A 15,564-nucleotide genomic window follows, 5' to 3' on the forward strand; every position below is an offset into this window, starting at 1 on the left:
GAATGGGTCTGGGTGGTTCAGAAGCAGTCTTCTCATATATTGCACATCAACTTTCGGTAGTGATCGATATCTGAATAAAGATGCATGCATCAGAGTAATGTAAATGTTTGAATCTGGTAATGCTGGTATTGTTTTGATGAGAAAGCGCGGAAACAAATTGGGAACCCTTATCTCCCTATTGACTCTTTGATCTTACTGGTTCGTGGCCAACTTCCTTATCTCTCCACCAACTCCATGTTACCTAGATTACGAGTGGACAACTTCAAGTGTATTGTTGTCCTAATGTAGTCGATTAAAATGATCGTCAACCGCCTACGGAATATCAGCAACACTCAGTCGGTGGCAATTTTCACCCTATGGATGCTTCATCGAAGTCGTCTGGCTCTGTAGCGGGTCAGAGGAGACCCAGGCCTCACAGCTATACCACCCAAGCCTGTGAGCGTTGCAGGGGCCGCAAGCAGGTGAGCTGAGGTCATTTCGTCTCATTCCAATATCTCTGCTAACGAGATCTTCAATTAGCGATGTGTTATTAGTGATACAGATGACAATGTGAGTGAACAAGAAATTTTTGGCTTCGATGCAAGGCTGATATGCCTTTGATTGCAGGTCTGTGTGAGTAACTGACTTCTGACGACACCCTTACAATTTCTCTCCTCTTCACAACTGATATAACGGCTTTTCGCAGCGGAACTGTATAGAAAGTAAATCAGAATGTATCTTTAGTAGACCACATGAGAAATTCAAAAGGAGTCGAGGGGAGTCGTGAGTCAATGCTTAGGTTTTGGAAAAGCTATGGCACAGACTATCCTGACTAATTTGCTGCCATGGAACCAGACGGCTGTCTTCGTCTCGTGCGAATAGTGGAGAAGACGACTCGCCTGATCTCGCAGCTTTGTCCTCTTCACAGCTTACAGAGACGCCCGCTCGAGCGATTCATATTACAAACGATGATCGTCAAAACGTTCAAGTCAATGCAGAGATCCCTCTGTCGTTCTCACCAGTTGACTCTGACAAGCCTGAGATCTCCCGATCTCAGAACGGAACATCATTTGTCTCCGATAGCGCTCGATCTGCTTCAATACAGCCCCTACAACCAGAGATTGATTGGGGGTCTTGGTTGATGTCTCTGAGCGATCAGCAAAGAGCGGAAATGCAAACGTTACAGCAGCAGTCATCGGGACTTCCGCAATCTCAAAATTCACTGTTTCCGCAGAGTCAGCCTGCACATCGCCCTGACCTCCCGCAAGGTCTATCCACGACTCAACTTGGCCAGCTTGATCCTTCACCGAGATACGCTCGTGATCATGAAACATATCCGCCCTCATTCTCCACTGTGATAGGAAATCAACAGCCAACAGCATCTCAAGTGAATGCGGCATCTGCTTCCTTTCCCCTTCCGACGCCGTCTTCCTTGTCCATCTTACCTGTTCACGCCGTGTTAGCTTCAAGTCGTCCCCCAATGGCGTCACGCTTGCCCACTTCCCCGGCCAGCGGCATTGAGAGTGACGAAGGATCGCTTGAGGATGCAGCCAAAGGTTTAGCAATGATCTCGTTAGAAGCGGCAGCTGAGCCTCATTATGTGGGCGAATCTTCCGGCTCTTTGTGGACCACAGTGATCTCAGGCGGGATGCATCCGCAACTGCAACATCATCAAATCGGGGAGGCTTCCAGACGCGCTGTTGGTAATTTTGCTCAGAGGAAGAAGTTGCATAATTCAGATATTCCGCATGTTGGTGAACATCTAGGTGTCCTCAATATACGGCAAGCTATTCAACAACCCCTACCCTCAGATATCGCTATTCAAATCGCGGAAACAGTCTTCAGGCATTTGCATCCTCGCTATCCCTTCATGGACTGGGTCAAATTTGAGATGCAGTGGGAACAACGGGATGCGATATTGGTGGCAGTCGGACAAGGGTTACCCTTAGATAGAGAGAGGTCCACGGGGGCTTTCTTCATCCTCATGATACTGGCCATCGCGGCTCAGCTTACCAAAGAAAGTCCTATGGCGGGTCTGTTGAGAGCTGAAAATTACTATAACCTGGCTTCGCCGTATCTCAGCACCATCGTGACACTTCACAACCTGGCCAACATACAAGGTGAGCTAAATCTCAATTCGGCTTTACCACCGTTGGCATAAAGCTAAATGTGATCGTCAGGTTTGCTTCTGTTAGCTGTTTATTCGTTGCGAGATAGTAAAGGCCCCTCAGTCTGGTATCTTTCAGGAGTGACACTTAGATTGTGAGTCGCAATCGGGTGATTGGACAGATTGTACAGTTCATACTGATGTATGCGCAGGTGTGTCGGTATGGGACTGCATCGTAATGCTGCAGGGTGGGCAGTTCGGACACTATCGAAGTATGAGATCGAAATGCGTAAACGGGTTTTCTGGTCTTGGTGCGTCCGTCCCTCCTTTACCCAATCGTGACTAATAGAGTGGTGTTGACTGTAGCTACATACTGGATCGCATGATATCTCTCTTGCTTGGGCGTCCGCCTGGTATATCAGATGACGATGTAGATGTCGACTTACCCGAGATATACGACCCTGTCGAGAAGCCTCAGCTACCATCCATGCGACTCAGCTCCATGGCATCTGCCATTCACCATATCAAGCTGAAATGTATTGAGAGCCGTATACAGCGATCGGTATATGGCATTAAGCGTCAAAATCAACCCCAGGCCATTGACTACTGGGAGCTCCTGAATGATCTGGACGAGTGGGAAACCACAATACCGGTGGAAGCTTCTTCTCCCAGTTATTGGATGGCTCCCTGCAATTCAAGGGATTGGTTCCTTCTCAAAGGTGTTGAGGCCAGATTGCATTTGCTTAGACCGCTATGTGCCGAAGGTCAGTCGGCGGGTGCTGTCTTTGTTTCGCACCTAGCGACTCATGCTGCCAGAGGATGCGAAATACAGTGAGCCCTCCTTAATTCACACGATCAAACAGCATAGCTCACTCAACGTTGTCCGTATAGAAAACGGATGCACCAGCAGGGACAACCAATGTCCAATGCATCTGCTCATTCGGCATTCATATGCGGACTAGCATTACTGTACGCAATCTTCCTTCAACCAAAAGTCATGCCACTGAAAGATATCTTTCGAGCCATCAAAGCTACATCCAATACTCTATTCGCGTATACGCAACACTCTCATCATTCTGCGGAAGTGCTGTATGACGTTTTCGAGGATCTGTCCACCGCATGTATTGAGCATGTCGGGAGAAGTGATATGATGGATCCCGCTAACAGCAGTACGGATAGGAGGGCGTCGGTCGATGACTGGCAGAAGGCTTCTTCTGAGGCGACCAGTAATTTAGGTGAGATCCTGTTGGCTTTGAGACGGACTCTTGGCTGACCGCACATCATCGTCCGTAGACCCGGCTACTGCTGGAGAGTATGTTAATATACTGCAAACACTGGGTATATCAGTCGGTCAAGCTCCTTCTGAACAAATACCTTATACCGAGCCTTTGTGGGAGCTTGCGGCATTTTCACCTGGAAACTTTTTCACTTCGGACAACATATCAGGAAGTATGGGTATTTAAGGTGTCTATCAGCCTCAGCTCGTGCTGAGACGGGGAGGACCAGTTGCCCATTCAAGTCTGATGGCTATGACCCGACGTAGACTCTTATGTTATAGAATTCATAGATATTATGTACAAAATCGCTGTTGTTGTATGTACAGCTTGTTATTTGATCCCGATTTCACCCTTGATCAAGCTTTAGGAGGGTAAGTCTCCACCCAGTGTCGAGCAATCTGTTCCCTGGTCGCGAACCAAACATCATCGAAAGAAGAGAAGTGTTCTACCATCCTTCTTAAAGCTTGAAATCTTCCAGGTCGACCGATCCATCTAGAGTGTAGAGCAACGGTGATGTAGGCAGATTTACCTTCTAAACCTTCCTCTCGGATGGTGGTGAAAGCGTCGATACAGTGTTGGGCAAAAGCATCATCGGAACCCATTTGGCCTTGCCAGAATTTGAAGTCGTTCTGTGACATGACCAGACATCAGCTTGAGCAGCTTTCGGCAAGAAGGACAACAGACTCACGCAATCCAAACTGTATGGCATCATCACCAACGATTCACCCTCTTTACCGCCTGGCATGGTAGTGTAGTAAGGTAAATCATCGGCGTAAGTGTCTGCCCAATATAGTAGTTCGTGACCGAGCTCCTTGTACACTTTGGCCACTAACGGAGCGGACCTTTCTGATGGTCGTCCGTAGAACCACTGTAGCTGATAGTCAGCCAAGCCTGAATAGTTGAGAGCTTTAACAGAGATTACTTACGCCGACAGGGACTTTACCCGAAGGTGAGGTAGTCTTGTAGGAATTGACCGCTTTTCTGATATATTCTTCTTCTTCAGCATCACTCATACCGGTATATGGTTTCCACTGGAAGTGAGATCAGTAATATCAGTATCTTGAACGGCTAAATCCTCAGTGGACGTGATATATATGTACCTTGTAACAATGGGCAGCGACCTCATGACCATTCTCATCCGCATATTTCGCTACAGCGGGGTTTCTTTCGAATGCTCTACCAACAGCGTAGAAGGTAATGGAGATATCGTGCTTCTTGAAGAGTCTCATGATCCTCCAAATGGCTGCTCGAGATCCGTAATCGAACTGGGACTCGGTAGCTGGATCACGCTTTCCTGGTTCGGCGGATAACTGGAATACGGATTAGCGAGGGATGCAACCTCCATAGGCGGATAATGGGACTCACGACTTGACCAAATTCGTGCAAGACTGTCTCAGCATGTTCATCACCATCTTCAACACTTCGTTCACCACCCTCCTCATGGTTCAACACGACTTAGGGGGATGCTTGTCAGTGGTATTCCATACCATGAATCTGAGACTGAGACTAGTTGTACACTTACAATTAACAGCGATTTTAGCTCCCTTTGGCCATTTGGCATCTGGTCTATCCGGACCATAACCGAAAAGATCTCTCTTCATCCAAGCGTCATCGAATTGTGTAGCCATGTTGACAGGATCACAAGATGTAGGTTCGTGAATTATGAATGGTATAAGCACTACAATAAGCTGTTGCAAAAGCAGATGTTCAGTTCAGTGTTCCCAATACTTGTTGCGATGACCTGGTCAGCTTATAAGCATATCTCCTGCACGTACCAATCTTTGTCATACATACACTTCCGATGAGCCTTGGTAGGTATTTCCGGTTATTGAGCCTTATCGTAGTATCACCTTGAGTTTCGGAATGGTCTGAGACTTCCTTATCTTTTCCGATGTCAGGGTCAAGCTGCCATATGTCTTCAAACAATTTGATTGGATTTCGAGCAATCATGCCTCAGGGCTTGAAGACCGAATGCCGGTAGCGCTACCAGCAGTACTATGTTCCCCACTTCTCCCAAAGACAGTAAAATCAGCTGAAGAGTTGACCTTCGTGATTCCCAAGCTACACGCCAGTAGGCGTTGGTGGATAACTATTGTCAGAAATCTTTCCGGCGTTCTAAAGTGGCGTTACTGAACACCGAAGCTGATGATAGAACTGGAAATTTTCAGTGATTGTAAAGTGCAGTACAAGACTATGAGGTTCTAGAGATGCTCAAAAGGTCCCCTTGATCTTCAGCTCATAGATTATAGACTGCATAGTATTGAATACGGTCACCAAAACAGATCACACTGCGAACCTCTTCAACAACTTGCGTCTTTGTATACGGAAACGACAAACTATAAACACAAAAACAGGGGTCGTCCATGGACATCGAATTTATTGAGTCGATCCAGAGCTGAATATGAAAAAAAGGGGTCAGCCGCCATATTGTCTCCCCTCCCATGACGAAGAGATGACTTGACTCACTTATCGGCACAACTGAACGCTCTGTCTACACTGCCTGTGGCATACGCATCGATGATGGTCTGGATCATGGTGTATGATCCACCAACAGTCATAAAGAGACCAATAAAGATGAATAGGACGTGGAAAGCCCACAAGGCTTTTTTCCACAAGTTGCCCTTTCGGTAGTGACCAAAGTCATAAAGCCAGAGCGTCATTGGCACCACAATCTGATGTTAAATCTTTTACTTCAGCTGGCTGAGCTTGTCTCCACGTGCTGGATAAACTTACGGCGAGTGGGGCATAAGCGAGAGCTCCGACCAGACCGATAAGGGTGCTGAAAAAGGGGATGGCTTCCGCGATGACGAATGACAGAATACCGATCAGGATGACACTGCCTAGCCAAGTGATCCAATGAGTCTTAGTCTTCTTTTGAAGGTGCTCGGTACCTCGTAAGATCCTGACAAAGAAGTATTTGGCGGCAAGCTGAATATGGAACTCCATTTAGCTGGTCCACCAGTATCGATTCTGAAATTCTCGCACTTACATGTTGACATAAGATAGCGCTGACGAGCAGACCTGGAAGACCGATACCATAAGTGATTTTTTTGATGAGCGTACCAGCACTGCCCAGAGCGGGACTGGCGATGTATACTATAGGGCATGGTCAACTGATGGCATTGTAGCTATAGCAGTTACAATGCTTACTACCACAGTATCGGTATACCACCAAGGAGACAACAAGATATGTCACATTGAGAAGACCCATCGCAGCTGTGATCGGCTTCTTGTACTCTTTGGGGTTTTTCATCTCGGCGATGCTGTTTCATAGGGTTGTCAGTTGAAAGATCCTATACCAGAACAATTCCACTCACATAGGAATGAAAGCGGAAGTACCAGATGAAGAGACAAAGATGATCAAGGAGGCGCTCATACCAGTGATGAACGTTGTACCGCTTGCCACTACTTGGTAGCCGTAATCCGTTACACCTTCAGGCGCGAGGAAGGGACGATCTTGGACTCCGACGGCAATGGTAAGGACCAATACAGCAATATAAAGTAAGGTAACTCCAATCCAAGCTACGATACCGATTTGACCGAATTTAGGGAATGCGGCGACGGCAGTGGAGATGATCAAAGCGACAAAAGAGAACCATACTGTACAAGCGCCATGCTCAGACAAAGCGTTGAATGCGGTAGCAGTACCTATCAATCCAGATCCAGTGACGAGCGTATACCTGTACAGATTGTTTAGTATGGCTTCCAGGCCTGCACGAAAAATATACGTACCCAACGACATATAGGATACCAACCAATTCACGGTACCAAGCTCCACCCACAATGTAAGCCATGTCTTGAAGACCGTGCATACCAGGGTGTCTAAGTCGGAAAGCGCCAAGAATGAAAGCTTGGTCTGGGGCCGGGATCAGAATGGTTGAGACAGACTCTTTTGGCAGCTGTGACGATGACTCACAGGTATTGAAGAGACCCCAACCGATAACGAGAAGAGCTCCGGGCAGAGCACCAACATATGCGAAAACTCCAGGAATAGATAATACACCGACAGAAAAAAGCACTTTGAACATCAAAGCGAAACTACTGTACCTACAATCATCAAAAAGCTTGAGTCAGACACAGCGAAGAGCGTCGGCGCATAGTGTGATTGACGTACCATGACACTGTTCGGTAGTTTTCGCCCTCGACATGGGTTTTGAATACTTCATTTTGGTCTTCATGGTCATTGATGTCTACGGCCACCTGCTCGACGTCGGTATTGAGATCAGGGGTCTTATCAGAAAACGACATTGTGCCCAGTATGGGTTGAGCTGGAGATAAGTTGAGAAAGGTTTTCAGAAAAGATGTAAGCCTCGATTCAGCAGGTAGTCTTATTTATGATGCATCGTAGGATCCGACAAGTCGACCAGTATTCTGTTCGCAGCGATAAAAGTCGAAGATCTCCTTTCATATTGACTCAGACGCTTCTCTCTTAGCAGCTCTCTTATCAATTCCGAGAGGTTAACGAAGCTGCTGGCGTTCGATGATTCCGACGGGAAATGCTTTCACTTCAACAAGAAGAGACCTTCCGAACGCGGTAAAAATGGAGTGAACGCGTTTTATCACCATGCAAGCAACCTTTTTTTTTTCCTATCACCATCCATTTCTCTATCCTCATCTCGATAATAGAGTAGCATGATTCGTCGGTATCTTCGCATTCTTGTCGGAACTGATCTGTATGGTTCAACAAACCGCACATTGACGTTCCGACAGGCTTGCCAGAAGTCGAGTCCCCGTAGAGATGTTATAGAAATTTGACAGGCGAGTTTCCGTCACCAAAAGTTCAGCTGGAGTCGCTTGTCTACTTCGTCAGCCATCACAACATGGTCAAAGACGTGGTGAAGGAAGGTCTGACCGATCAGACCACCAGACTCCCCAAGTCGAAGCTGCTGCTTCTCTTCCTTGGTCTTCAGATAGCGCTCTTTCTTAGCTTCATCGACTCGACCAGCGTTAGCACGATCTTACCGATTGTCGGAGCCGATCTCAACGCTACAAGCTCCATAACATGGGCTGGGACCGCTTTCTTAGTTGCGAATACCAGCTTTCAGGTCATCACGTCCCGTTTGTCAGACTGTTTCGGTAGGAAAATCGTTCTGTTGGGATCATTGTAAGTAAGATATTGTGTAATTCTGAGGGGCCTCACTAATGATGATCATTTGTACACGGTCAATAGATTTCTATTCGCACTAGGTGATTTGCTGGCAGGGTTTGCTACAAACAAAGTATGGCTGTACTGTGCAAGAGCAGTGGCGGGTATTGGCGGAGGAGGAATCAACTCGTTGTCCATGATCATCATGTCAGATGTAGTGACTTTACGTGAAAGGGGTCAATACCAGAGTTTACTGGGAATTGGTATTGCCCTGGGTTCAGGTGAGTATCACTCAATGCAACTATTACTAGTGAGCTCAATACGTGCATCACCCCAGGCGTTGGTCCCTTCCTTGGAGCCATCTTAGCTGAGAGAGTCAGGTGGTCCTGGGCTTTCTGGATAATTGCACCTTGTGAGCTTGTCCTTCGATGTTTGTAATGAACCGAAGTAACCTGACATGATCCAGTGACTGCTCTTACGATGGTTCTTATACAATTCACTGTGCCTCTTAAGCCTGTCAGTGGTGACTTTAAGGAGAAGTTGAGAAGTATGGACTGGATCGGGAGTGTTCTTAGTTTGACTATGACCGTCACTATACTCGTATGTTGGTCTTCGACACGCATAGAGAACCTTGACTGCTGACATAACAGCAGGTCCCTTTGAGTGGAGGAGGATCGACATTTGCCTGGAATAGCCCAATTGCCATAGCTCTTTTCGTTGTGGGAGGTCTGGCTATTACCGGGTTCATATTGGTAGAAACATATGTGGCCAAATTCCCCTTGTTCCCCGGGAGATTGTGAGTGAAATGGTCTATCGTATCAGATGGACCGGACGACTGAATATTCTGTCAACACAGATTGTCAAACCGAAATGTTTGTCTTTTACTGCTACAGACGTGGCTGGTAGGGATAGTGTATTACGGTGGAAGTGAGTGTTAGCCAATTCCCAAAGACAGGGCAAATCTGATTTCTCGAAACAAAGTCTATTTCGTACCCTTATATCTACAGAATGTGAAAGGCGATTCTCCCATCTTGTCTGCCGCTTTGTTACTACCACTGGTTCTTGGGCAAGTCCTTACCACGACCATATCTGGCTTTGCCGTCAAGTGGACCAACCGAACCTGGCCATCTTTCGTTGTCGGCTTCATCTTGTGGACGGCAGGTCAAGGAGCTCAGCTGTGCTTTGAGAAAGAAACTACAAATGGCGTGATCATTGGATGCTTGATCTTACAAGGTTTCGGTATCGGGTCAACAATTCAAAGCAGTAGGTGGTGTCTGAGATATACAGATTTGCGGCAATCAGTCTGACAACACCAATTTAGCTCTCGTTCTAGCTCAAGCATCCGGACCGTCAAGTGATAGAGCTGTAGTGACTGGGGTCCGAAAGTGAGTATGGCGGGCTGAATTGCTATGAAATACCTGCGCTGATGCAGTATCTTCTTCTCTCAGTTTCGCAAGAACTGTGAGGTCAGTATTTGAACGTAATTTTAAGTTATCGCTGACTTGACATCAGAGTGGTGGAGCGATTGGTCTAGCAATCGGTAACAGTATACTGCAGAATATCTTCCTTACAAGTTTGCCCGACACCCTTTCCATGGAAGTACGCGAGCAGCTGGGACAAAATTTTGATACAATCAAGCTGTTGGACGAAACTTCCGCCTCGCAGGTGAGGGATGCATGTGAGTTATCGCTCATCTCAAACGACGTTTGCCTTCGCTAATCGAAGGTCAGATATGGCTGGTATACGGAAGGTGTTCATATTCTTCGTCCCTGTGGTTGCCCTGTGTCTTCTTATGTGTATCTTCATCAAGGTGGGTGTTTTGATCTGCTACCAAAGCCTAGCATAATCTTTTGGTTGATCACGTGAATTATAGGACATTCCACTCGACGTTCCTCCTGCCCCCGTTTTGCCCATGAAAATAGAAGCGGAAACGATCCCCTAGATCGTAGAACAGATTGACGAGCCAAGTGATTCTGCGGCTTCTTCGGTGAAGAGTGCCAATATGATTGTGGAGGAAAAGGCCGCTAGATAGCATTGACCCAATGGTCCAACGCATGCATGTCATACAGTCATTTCCGATAGACTGGTGTGCCAGGACAGATAATGGTTCATTGCAATTTCGGAATGATGCACATATGTACTGTATATGGGCAGTTCCTGAGGTTTTGTCGGAACAACCTTAGCTTGTCTGCAAAGTCACAATGGCTGGCATTTCCGATAGTCATGTATCTAGATAACACCAAATGCAAGGCCGTATGGTGGAGGCCAGTCCTCGCTTGCATAAGTAGATAATAGAAGCCATGTCACGCTGTACCATTGATCTTACCCCTACGCGCCCTCCACCATGACTCTCCAAACGATGAAGCGTTATATCATTTCCCATCGTGAAGGTATAGATGGTCTGAAGCTGCAGACTGACGTTCCAGTACCGGAGCTTTGTAGCCCTACCGACGTGAGTTACTTTGTCTTATGGACTAGAAGACTCTTTACTGAGGAATATCGCAGATACGAATCAACATCAAGTACCTATCGCTGAACGCTAGGGACTTACAGATAGTCAACAATGATTATCCTGCCCCCCATGATGTACCACAAGATTGCGTCCCTGTCTCCGGTAAGTGTATGACGACGGTGTCTGTAAAAATTGCTAATGACTTCGTGTTAGATGGGTGCGGCGTTGTAGAGGCTGTAGGTAGCGAAGTGACGTTGTTCAAGGTCGGGGATAAAGTTGCACCAGTGTTCCCTCAAGGACATCATTATGTGGGTGATCTCCGGGAACCACGAACAAATAGAAAGGCTGACTTTCAAGTAGGAAGAAGACCTTGCATTGCGGTCTCTGAAGCGAGGTTTGGGAGGTGCGATTGACGGTGTAGCTGCTGAATACTTTGTCTGTGATCAAGTGAGTCCTTCGTCCGGCTCTTGTAGCTCCCACTGACTGTTCCTGCAGGAAGAAGCAGTGCACATACCATCCAATTTCGATTGCCTTCAGGGTTCTACCCTACCTGTCGGTTTTACCACTGCTTGGTCAAGTCTGTACTCTCATCATCCCGCTCTGCAAGCCGGGCAGACTGTACTATGTTTGGGAACGGGTGGAGTGTCATTGTGTGCAGCACAGGTGAGTCTCCCTCCTACACATGGTAGTATGCGCCAGTCTCATGATGATGCTACGTGGAACATACAGATCGCTCTGTCTGCTGGGGCAAGGGTCATTCTCACTTCTTCGTCCCAATCTAAGCTCGACAAAGTGACTGAACTCTTGCCCGACCTGGTCCCGGACTCAGCTCCCAATAATGCTATCCAAACCATCGATTATTCCAAAATTGAGGCATGGGATGTGGAAGCTCGTAGATTGAATGGAGGCAGGGGAGTAGACTTCGTCATTGAGATAGCGGGCAGAGCTACACTCGCAAGGAGTATCAGGAGTACTAAGCAAGGAGGTTTAGTAGCTATTTCGGGTTATATGAGTGATTACAAGCCTATCCCTGATCATCTAACACAAGAAGGTGAGATTTTACTGTACACAACCCCGAGGATTCAGATTTAAGCTCTTCCTCGCTCGACAGATATCGCCAAAGTCATTCTCTATTCAGCTGCGAACGTAAGAGGTGTCTTCGTTTGCAATAGAGAGGATTTCAAGACTGCGGTTTCGGCATTAGAACTGGGTGGTGTCAAGCCAATTATCGACAAGGTATGTGGGACGACTTTTACGAGTTGCACAAGCTAACGAAGCAATACCCAGGTGTTCAAGTTTGACGACTTGAAAGATGCGTATCGGTACATGGAGGAAGGCAGGCACATAGGGAAAGTTTGCATTGAGCTCTAGGAATGACCTTCACTATGCACAACTATGGACGCGATGACTAGCATGTTATTCGTGCTCTGTTGTATTCACTCTGCGCGCCCAGTCGTTTCCGTCAATTCTCATCATACCGCCAGTGCCGATAATCAGGTGACATCATGATGATTACGAGAAAACCAAGCAGGACGCGTGTCTGGGGCGCAGACAGTCGATGCACTCCGTTCTTTGTTTACTCGATGTGCCTCCTGCATCCAGTCAACCCCGACCGTCATATGACCTGCACACGTCTAGACAAGCGGGGAAGAGCTTGGGGAACGGACATCGATTCAGGGGACATGGGCATTAAGCTTACTGGAATCTTGCTAAAACCAGCTTTAATACAAATAACCATTGACGTCAACTACTCGTTTTGCGTTTTGCGATCACACCATTCAAAGAACCCAAGTCCCATTCAGGCAAACTGCGAACCTGACGAAATGATCATCACGATTACATACATGCTTTCCGGGCTGTCTGATCCAGTCATTCTGGAATCCCGGTCAATAGCCAGATCGAGAGAACACTAGAGATCCATCGATCGTGTGCATTCGGACATTCCTTTAGCAGTCCTGATGTCTGATTCATATAGACAGCAAGAATGTGCACTGTTATAACATTAACGTGCTAGATATCTCTGACATCCACTCGAGTTGTTCCAGTAAACACCCTTTTCCTCTCAATCGACCTTGGAAGATTGTCTTGCACCATGCTGAAATCATCCGCCTCACAACCAGTTCTACGTGTCCTGACCTCATGGCAACCGTACATCCCTTCGGCCATCATTTTGGGTATGATCGCGATAATATTCGGTATCACTCGTCTTGTGAAGGAGACCCATAGAGGACGTATAGCATCAAGGCTCAATCAGAAGAAGTCGGACCATCGTATTGAGCAATCCCCTCGTCGTCATGACGCTCAACTTGACATCCTACAGCCGAAAATCACACCTACAGCTGAGCCAGATCAGAAATCACATCTAGCTACCTTTCCCGATCTCGCTCGAGTAGCGGATGTGGCTAGTGAGACGGACAGGCATCGTCTGATCAAGGACAAGGAGTTATATTGGCAGTTGCAGAATCTGGAGGATCATCGGGAAGGTGAGCTGGGATTACTGTTTTCACACAGGTGAAAAGCTGAATCACTTGAGCAGGAGTACTACAGGAAGCTCGTGCACGACTGGTCGGGCTATTTGACCAGACGTTAGCTGAATCTTTCAACAATCCCTCCGACACTATCCTGTCTTTGCGTACATTTGATTCATCTTCTCTCCGAACTTTCCTTCAGAAATCACACCGGTCGGCTGCAAACCGCTATGAAACGTATCTCGGCAGGCGCAGAGCGGGTGGCCCTAGAGAGATGTTTCCTACAAGGGAGTACGCGCTAGAATGGCTCAGATTGGCGGGTGTGGTCAAGTACGTGGATGGAAGCTGGCTGGGGGGTATACTGGGAGTAGGGACCGGAAGAGCAGCATGTCTGGGCGAGCCAAGAGATAACGCAGACGGGAAGATAAGAAATGGGAATCTGGAAAGATTAGTTAGTAAGATGGCTTGGCAAGTGATTTCAGAAGAATTCGGAGATGGAGATTTGCAGAAGAATCATGTCTATCTCTATGAGAAACTCCTCAACGATATTAAAGCTGGTTCTCTTCAGGCCAATGGATCGACTGCTCCAGGACATGTGGAAGGATTCGATTGGCTTAGAGACGATCAGGGAGTGCTTAGATGTTGGGAAGCGGCGGTGGCACAGCAGTATATTGGTCTTTTGGCATCGACAAGAGAATTCTTCCCTGAAGCTTTGGGCTTCAATATGGCCTACGAGTCGCTACCATACCATTTACTGGTCAGTGCGAGAGAATTGAAAGAACTGAACATCGATAATTACTATTTCGCGATTCATGTTACTATCGACAACGCCGATTCGGGTCACTCTGCCATGGCTCGTATGGCCGTTGAGAGATACCTCGAAGGAATAAGAGAGAGGGATGGCGAGGAAGCTATGGAGAATGTATGGAGAAGAGTTCAAACGGGCTATATCCTTGCTGAAGGGCTGCCGACGACCCCGAGTGGACCCGTCGAATTCGAGTCTACGGTAGGTGCAGGCGGAGCGACATTTTGGCGACCTCGCAAATTCCCGGATAGACCTCCTACACCGGCTGAAGCTAGATTGGTGGATGTGATCATGCGAAAAGCAGGAGCAGCGGAGAAAATGCACTGTACATCAAGGATGAAAATCGGTAATTTGACCGTAGAAGAATGGTTAGAACCTGAAACCCTCACCCAAGTAAAAACACTGTCTTTCATCGAGCGCTGGCGAGTAAATGACCTTTTGTCAGGCCTGGAGAACCATCGCGGAGTCGGTTTATGAGAGATTTAGAGTGGGGCCGAAAGATGTTTGGCGCATTCACAGGATCGGAATCGCATGTGGTCAAGGAATGGATCATCTCGCTCGGACCTAAAATCATGCCAGAACGGGCGTATGAGAAATTTGCTGGTCCCTTTTTTGCGAAAGATGAGGATCTCAAAAGTCACACCACGACAACTGCATTCGAACAAAGAGCCAATGACGTTTGGTACGTCCATGATCGTTCGCCTATACCTCAAATACCCTCGCATAATCTGTTCATGCCATCGGACTTGATCGCACAGCCTAGCTACACTCAGTCCATCCGCATCGAGTATGCTCTCATACGTCCAATTTGGTATGTTGCCACCTCACTGTTCGAATGTTTCCCACTTCAACCATCTCACTTCGCCACGCCTTTAGGAATGTACGCTCTGTGACTGATTCGTGCTCAACTTGGATTCGGAGCATTACATCTTCCCGAAGATATCTGCGCGGGAACCGATGACCTGGTGCTAGAAAGACAGAAACAGCAAAAGAAAGGTTTATGGGAATTGGGGAAGAACATGAATTCAGCTTCTGGTATTACCACTTCGAGCGATATCAAAGAAATCGCCAAGCGAACACCTGCAGGAGAGACCAACACTTTTTGTGCGAAAATGTTAGATCTAAGAGCGAAGCCTTATGCCAACGCTGCCGTCATCTTCGGTATTTGCCTCGCCATCTGTCAAGGATTACATTCAAACCAAAGTGTCATAGACTTGTTAGAAGAAGAACAGGATCGCATGTCCATGCAAAGGATCGTAGACGAACAGGTGACCACTATATCGGAGTATGTTAGATACCAAAATGATCAGTCAGATACCGAGTGGGAAGAAGAGTTTGTAAGAGGTTTCATGTGGGCGAAAGGCGAGTTGTTAGCTATATTATTTTAATC

The 15,564-nt window shown here is 47.2% G+C and overlaps 7 protein-coding genes across 7 annotated transcripts; 5 read left to right on the plus strand and 2 right to left on the minus strand.

Annotated features, from left to right (window-relative positions):
• Positions 1–356: 356 nt before the first annotated feature.
• I203_103925 (uncharacterized protein) lies at positions 357–3,549 on the plus strand (the record flags this gene model as incomplete). Its single annotated transcript, XM_019149497.1, has 10 exons — positions 357–435; positions 542–549; positions 607–612; positions 686–762; positions 835–2,099; positions 2,160–2,241; positions 2,299–2,397; positions 2,453–2,917; positions 2,978–3,321; positions 3,380–3,549. The coding sequence occupies 10 exons, from the start codon at positions 357–359 to the stop codon at positions 3,547–3,549; spliced, it is 2,595 nt and encodes an 864-aa protein (XP_019001040.1).
• A 170-nt stretch (positions 3,550–3,719) lies between these two features.
• On the minus strand, positions 3,720–4,991 carry I203_103926 (uncharacterized protein; the record flags this gene model as incomplete). Its single annotated transcript, XM_065517423.1, has 6 exons — positions 3,720–3,992; positions 4,052–4,231; positions 4,290–4,394; positions 4,464–4,673; positions 4,729–4,817; positions 4,886–4,991. The coding sequence occupies 6 exons, from the start codon at positions 4,989–4,991 to the stop codon at positions 3,720–3,722; spliced, it is 963 nt and encodes a 320-aa protein (XP_065374241.1).
• An 834-nt stretch (positions 4,992–5,825) lies between these two features.
• On the minus strand, positions 5,826–7,611 carry I203_103927 (uncharacterized protein; the record flags this gene model as incomplete). Its single annotated transcript, XM_019149499.2, has 8 exons — positions 5,826–6,035; positions 6,097–6,291; positions 6,353–6,459; positions 6,514–6,626; positions 6,681–7,043; positions 7,096–7,219; positions 7,280–7,410; positions 7,478–7,611. 8 exons carry the CDS (start codon positions 7,609–7,611, stop codon positions 5,826–5,828), a joined length of 1,377 nt encoding a protein of 458 aa, XP_019001042.2.
• A 572-nt stretch (positions 7,612–8,183) lies between these two features.
• On the plus strand, positions 8,184–10,391 carry I203_103928 (uncharacterized protein; the record flags this gene model as incomplete). The annotated part of the gene is made up of 12 exons (XM_019149500.1): positions 8,184–8,467; positions 8,534–8,730; positions 8,787–8,861; positions 8,916–9,049; positions 9,103–9,245; positions 9,306–9,376; positions 9,431–9,712; positions 9,771–9,834; positions 9,898–9,910; positions 9,962–10,127; positions 10,180–10,259; positions 10,323–10,391. 12 exons carry the CDS (start codon positions 8,184–8,186, stop codon positions 10,389–10,391), a joined length of 1,578 nt encoding a protein of 525 aa, XP_019001043.1.
• Positions 10,392–10,793: 402 nt separating this feature from the next.
• On the plus strand, positions 10,794–12,272 carry I203_103929 (uncharacterized protein; the record flags this gene model as incomplete). The annotated part of the gene is made up of 8 exons (XM_065517424.1): positions 10,794–10,901; positions 10,955–11,063; positions 11,115–11,209; positions 11,262–11,348; positions 11,397–11,564; positions 11,631–11,952; positions 12,013–12,137; positions 12,189–12,272. The coding sequence occupies 8 exons, from the start codon at positions 10,794–10,796 to the stop codon at positions 12,270–12,272; spliced, it is 1,098 nt and encodes a 365-aa protein (XP_065374242.1).
• Positions 12,273–12,993: 721 nt separating this feature from the next.
• I203_103930 (uncharacterized protein) lies at positions 12,994–14,651 on the plus strand (the record flags this gene model as incomplete). Its single annotated transcript, XM_019149502.1, has 2 exons — positions 12,994–13,384; positions 13,438–14,651. The coding sequence occupies 2 exons, from the start codon at positions 12,994–12,996 to the stop codon at positions 14,649–14,651; spliced, it is 1,605 nt and encodes a 534-aa protein (XP_019001045.1).
• Positions 14,652–14,674: 23 nt separating this feature from the next.
• On the plus strand, positions 14,675–15,562 carry I203_103931 (uncharacterized protein; the record flags this gene model as incomplete). Its single annotated transcript, XM_019149503.1, has 3 exons — positions 14,675–14,856; positions 14,933–14,985; positions 15,096–15,562. 3 exons carry the CDS (start codon positions 14,675–14,677, stop codon positions 15,560–15,562), a joined length of 702 nt encoding a protein of 233 aa, XP_019001046.1.
• Between the last annotated feature and the right edge of the window lie 2 nt (positions 15,563–15,564).

The sequence above is a fragment of the Kwoniella mangroviensis genome (genome assembly GCF_000507465.2).
Source record: "Kwoniella mangroviensis CBS 8507 chromosome 1 map unlocalized Ctg01, whole genome shotgun sequence".
In the NCBI taxonomy this organism is placed as follows: domain Eukaryota; kingdom Fungi; phylum Basidiomycota; class Tremellomycetes; order Tremellales; family Cryptococcaceae; genus Kwoniella; species Kwoniella mangrovensis.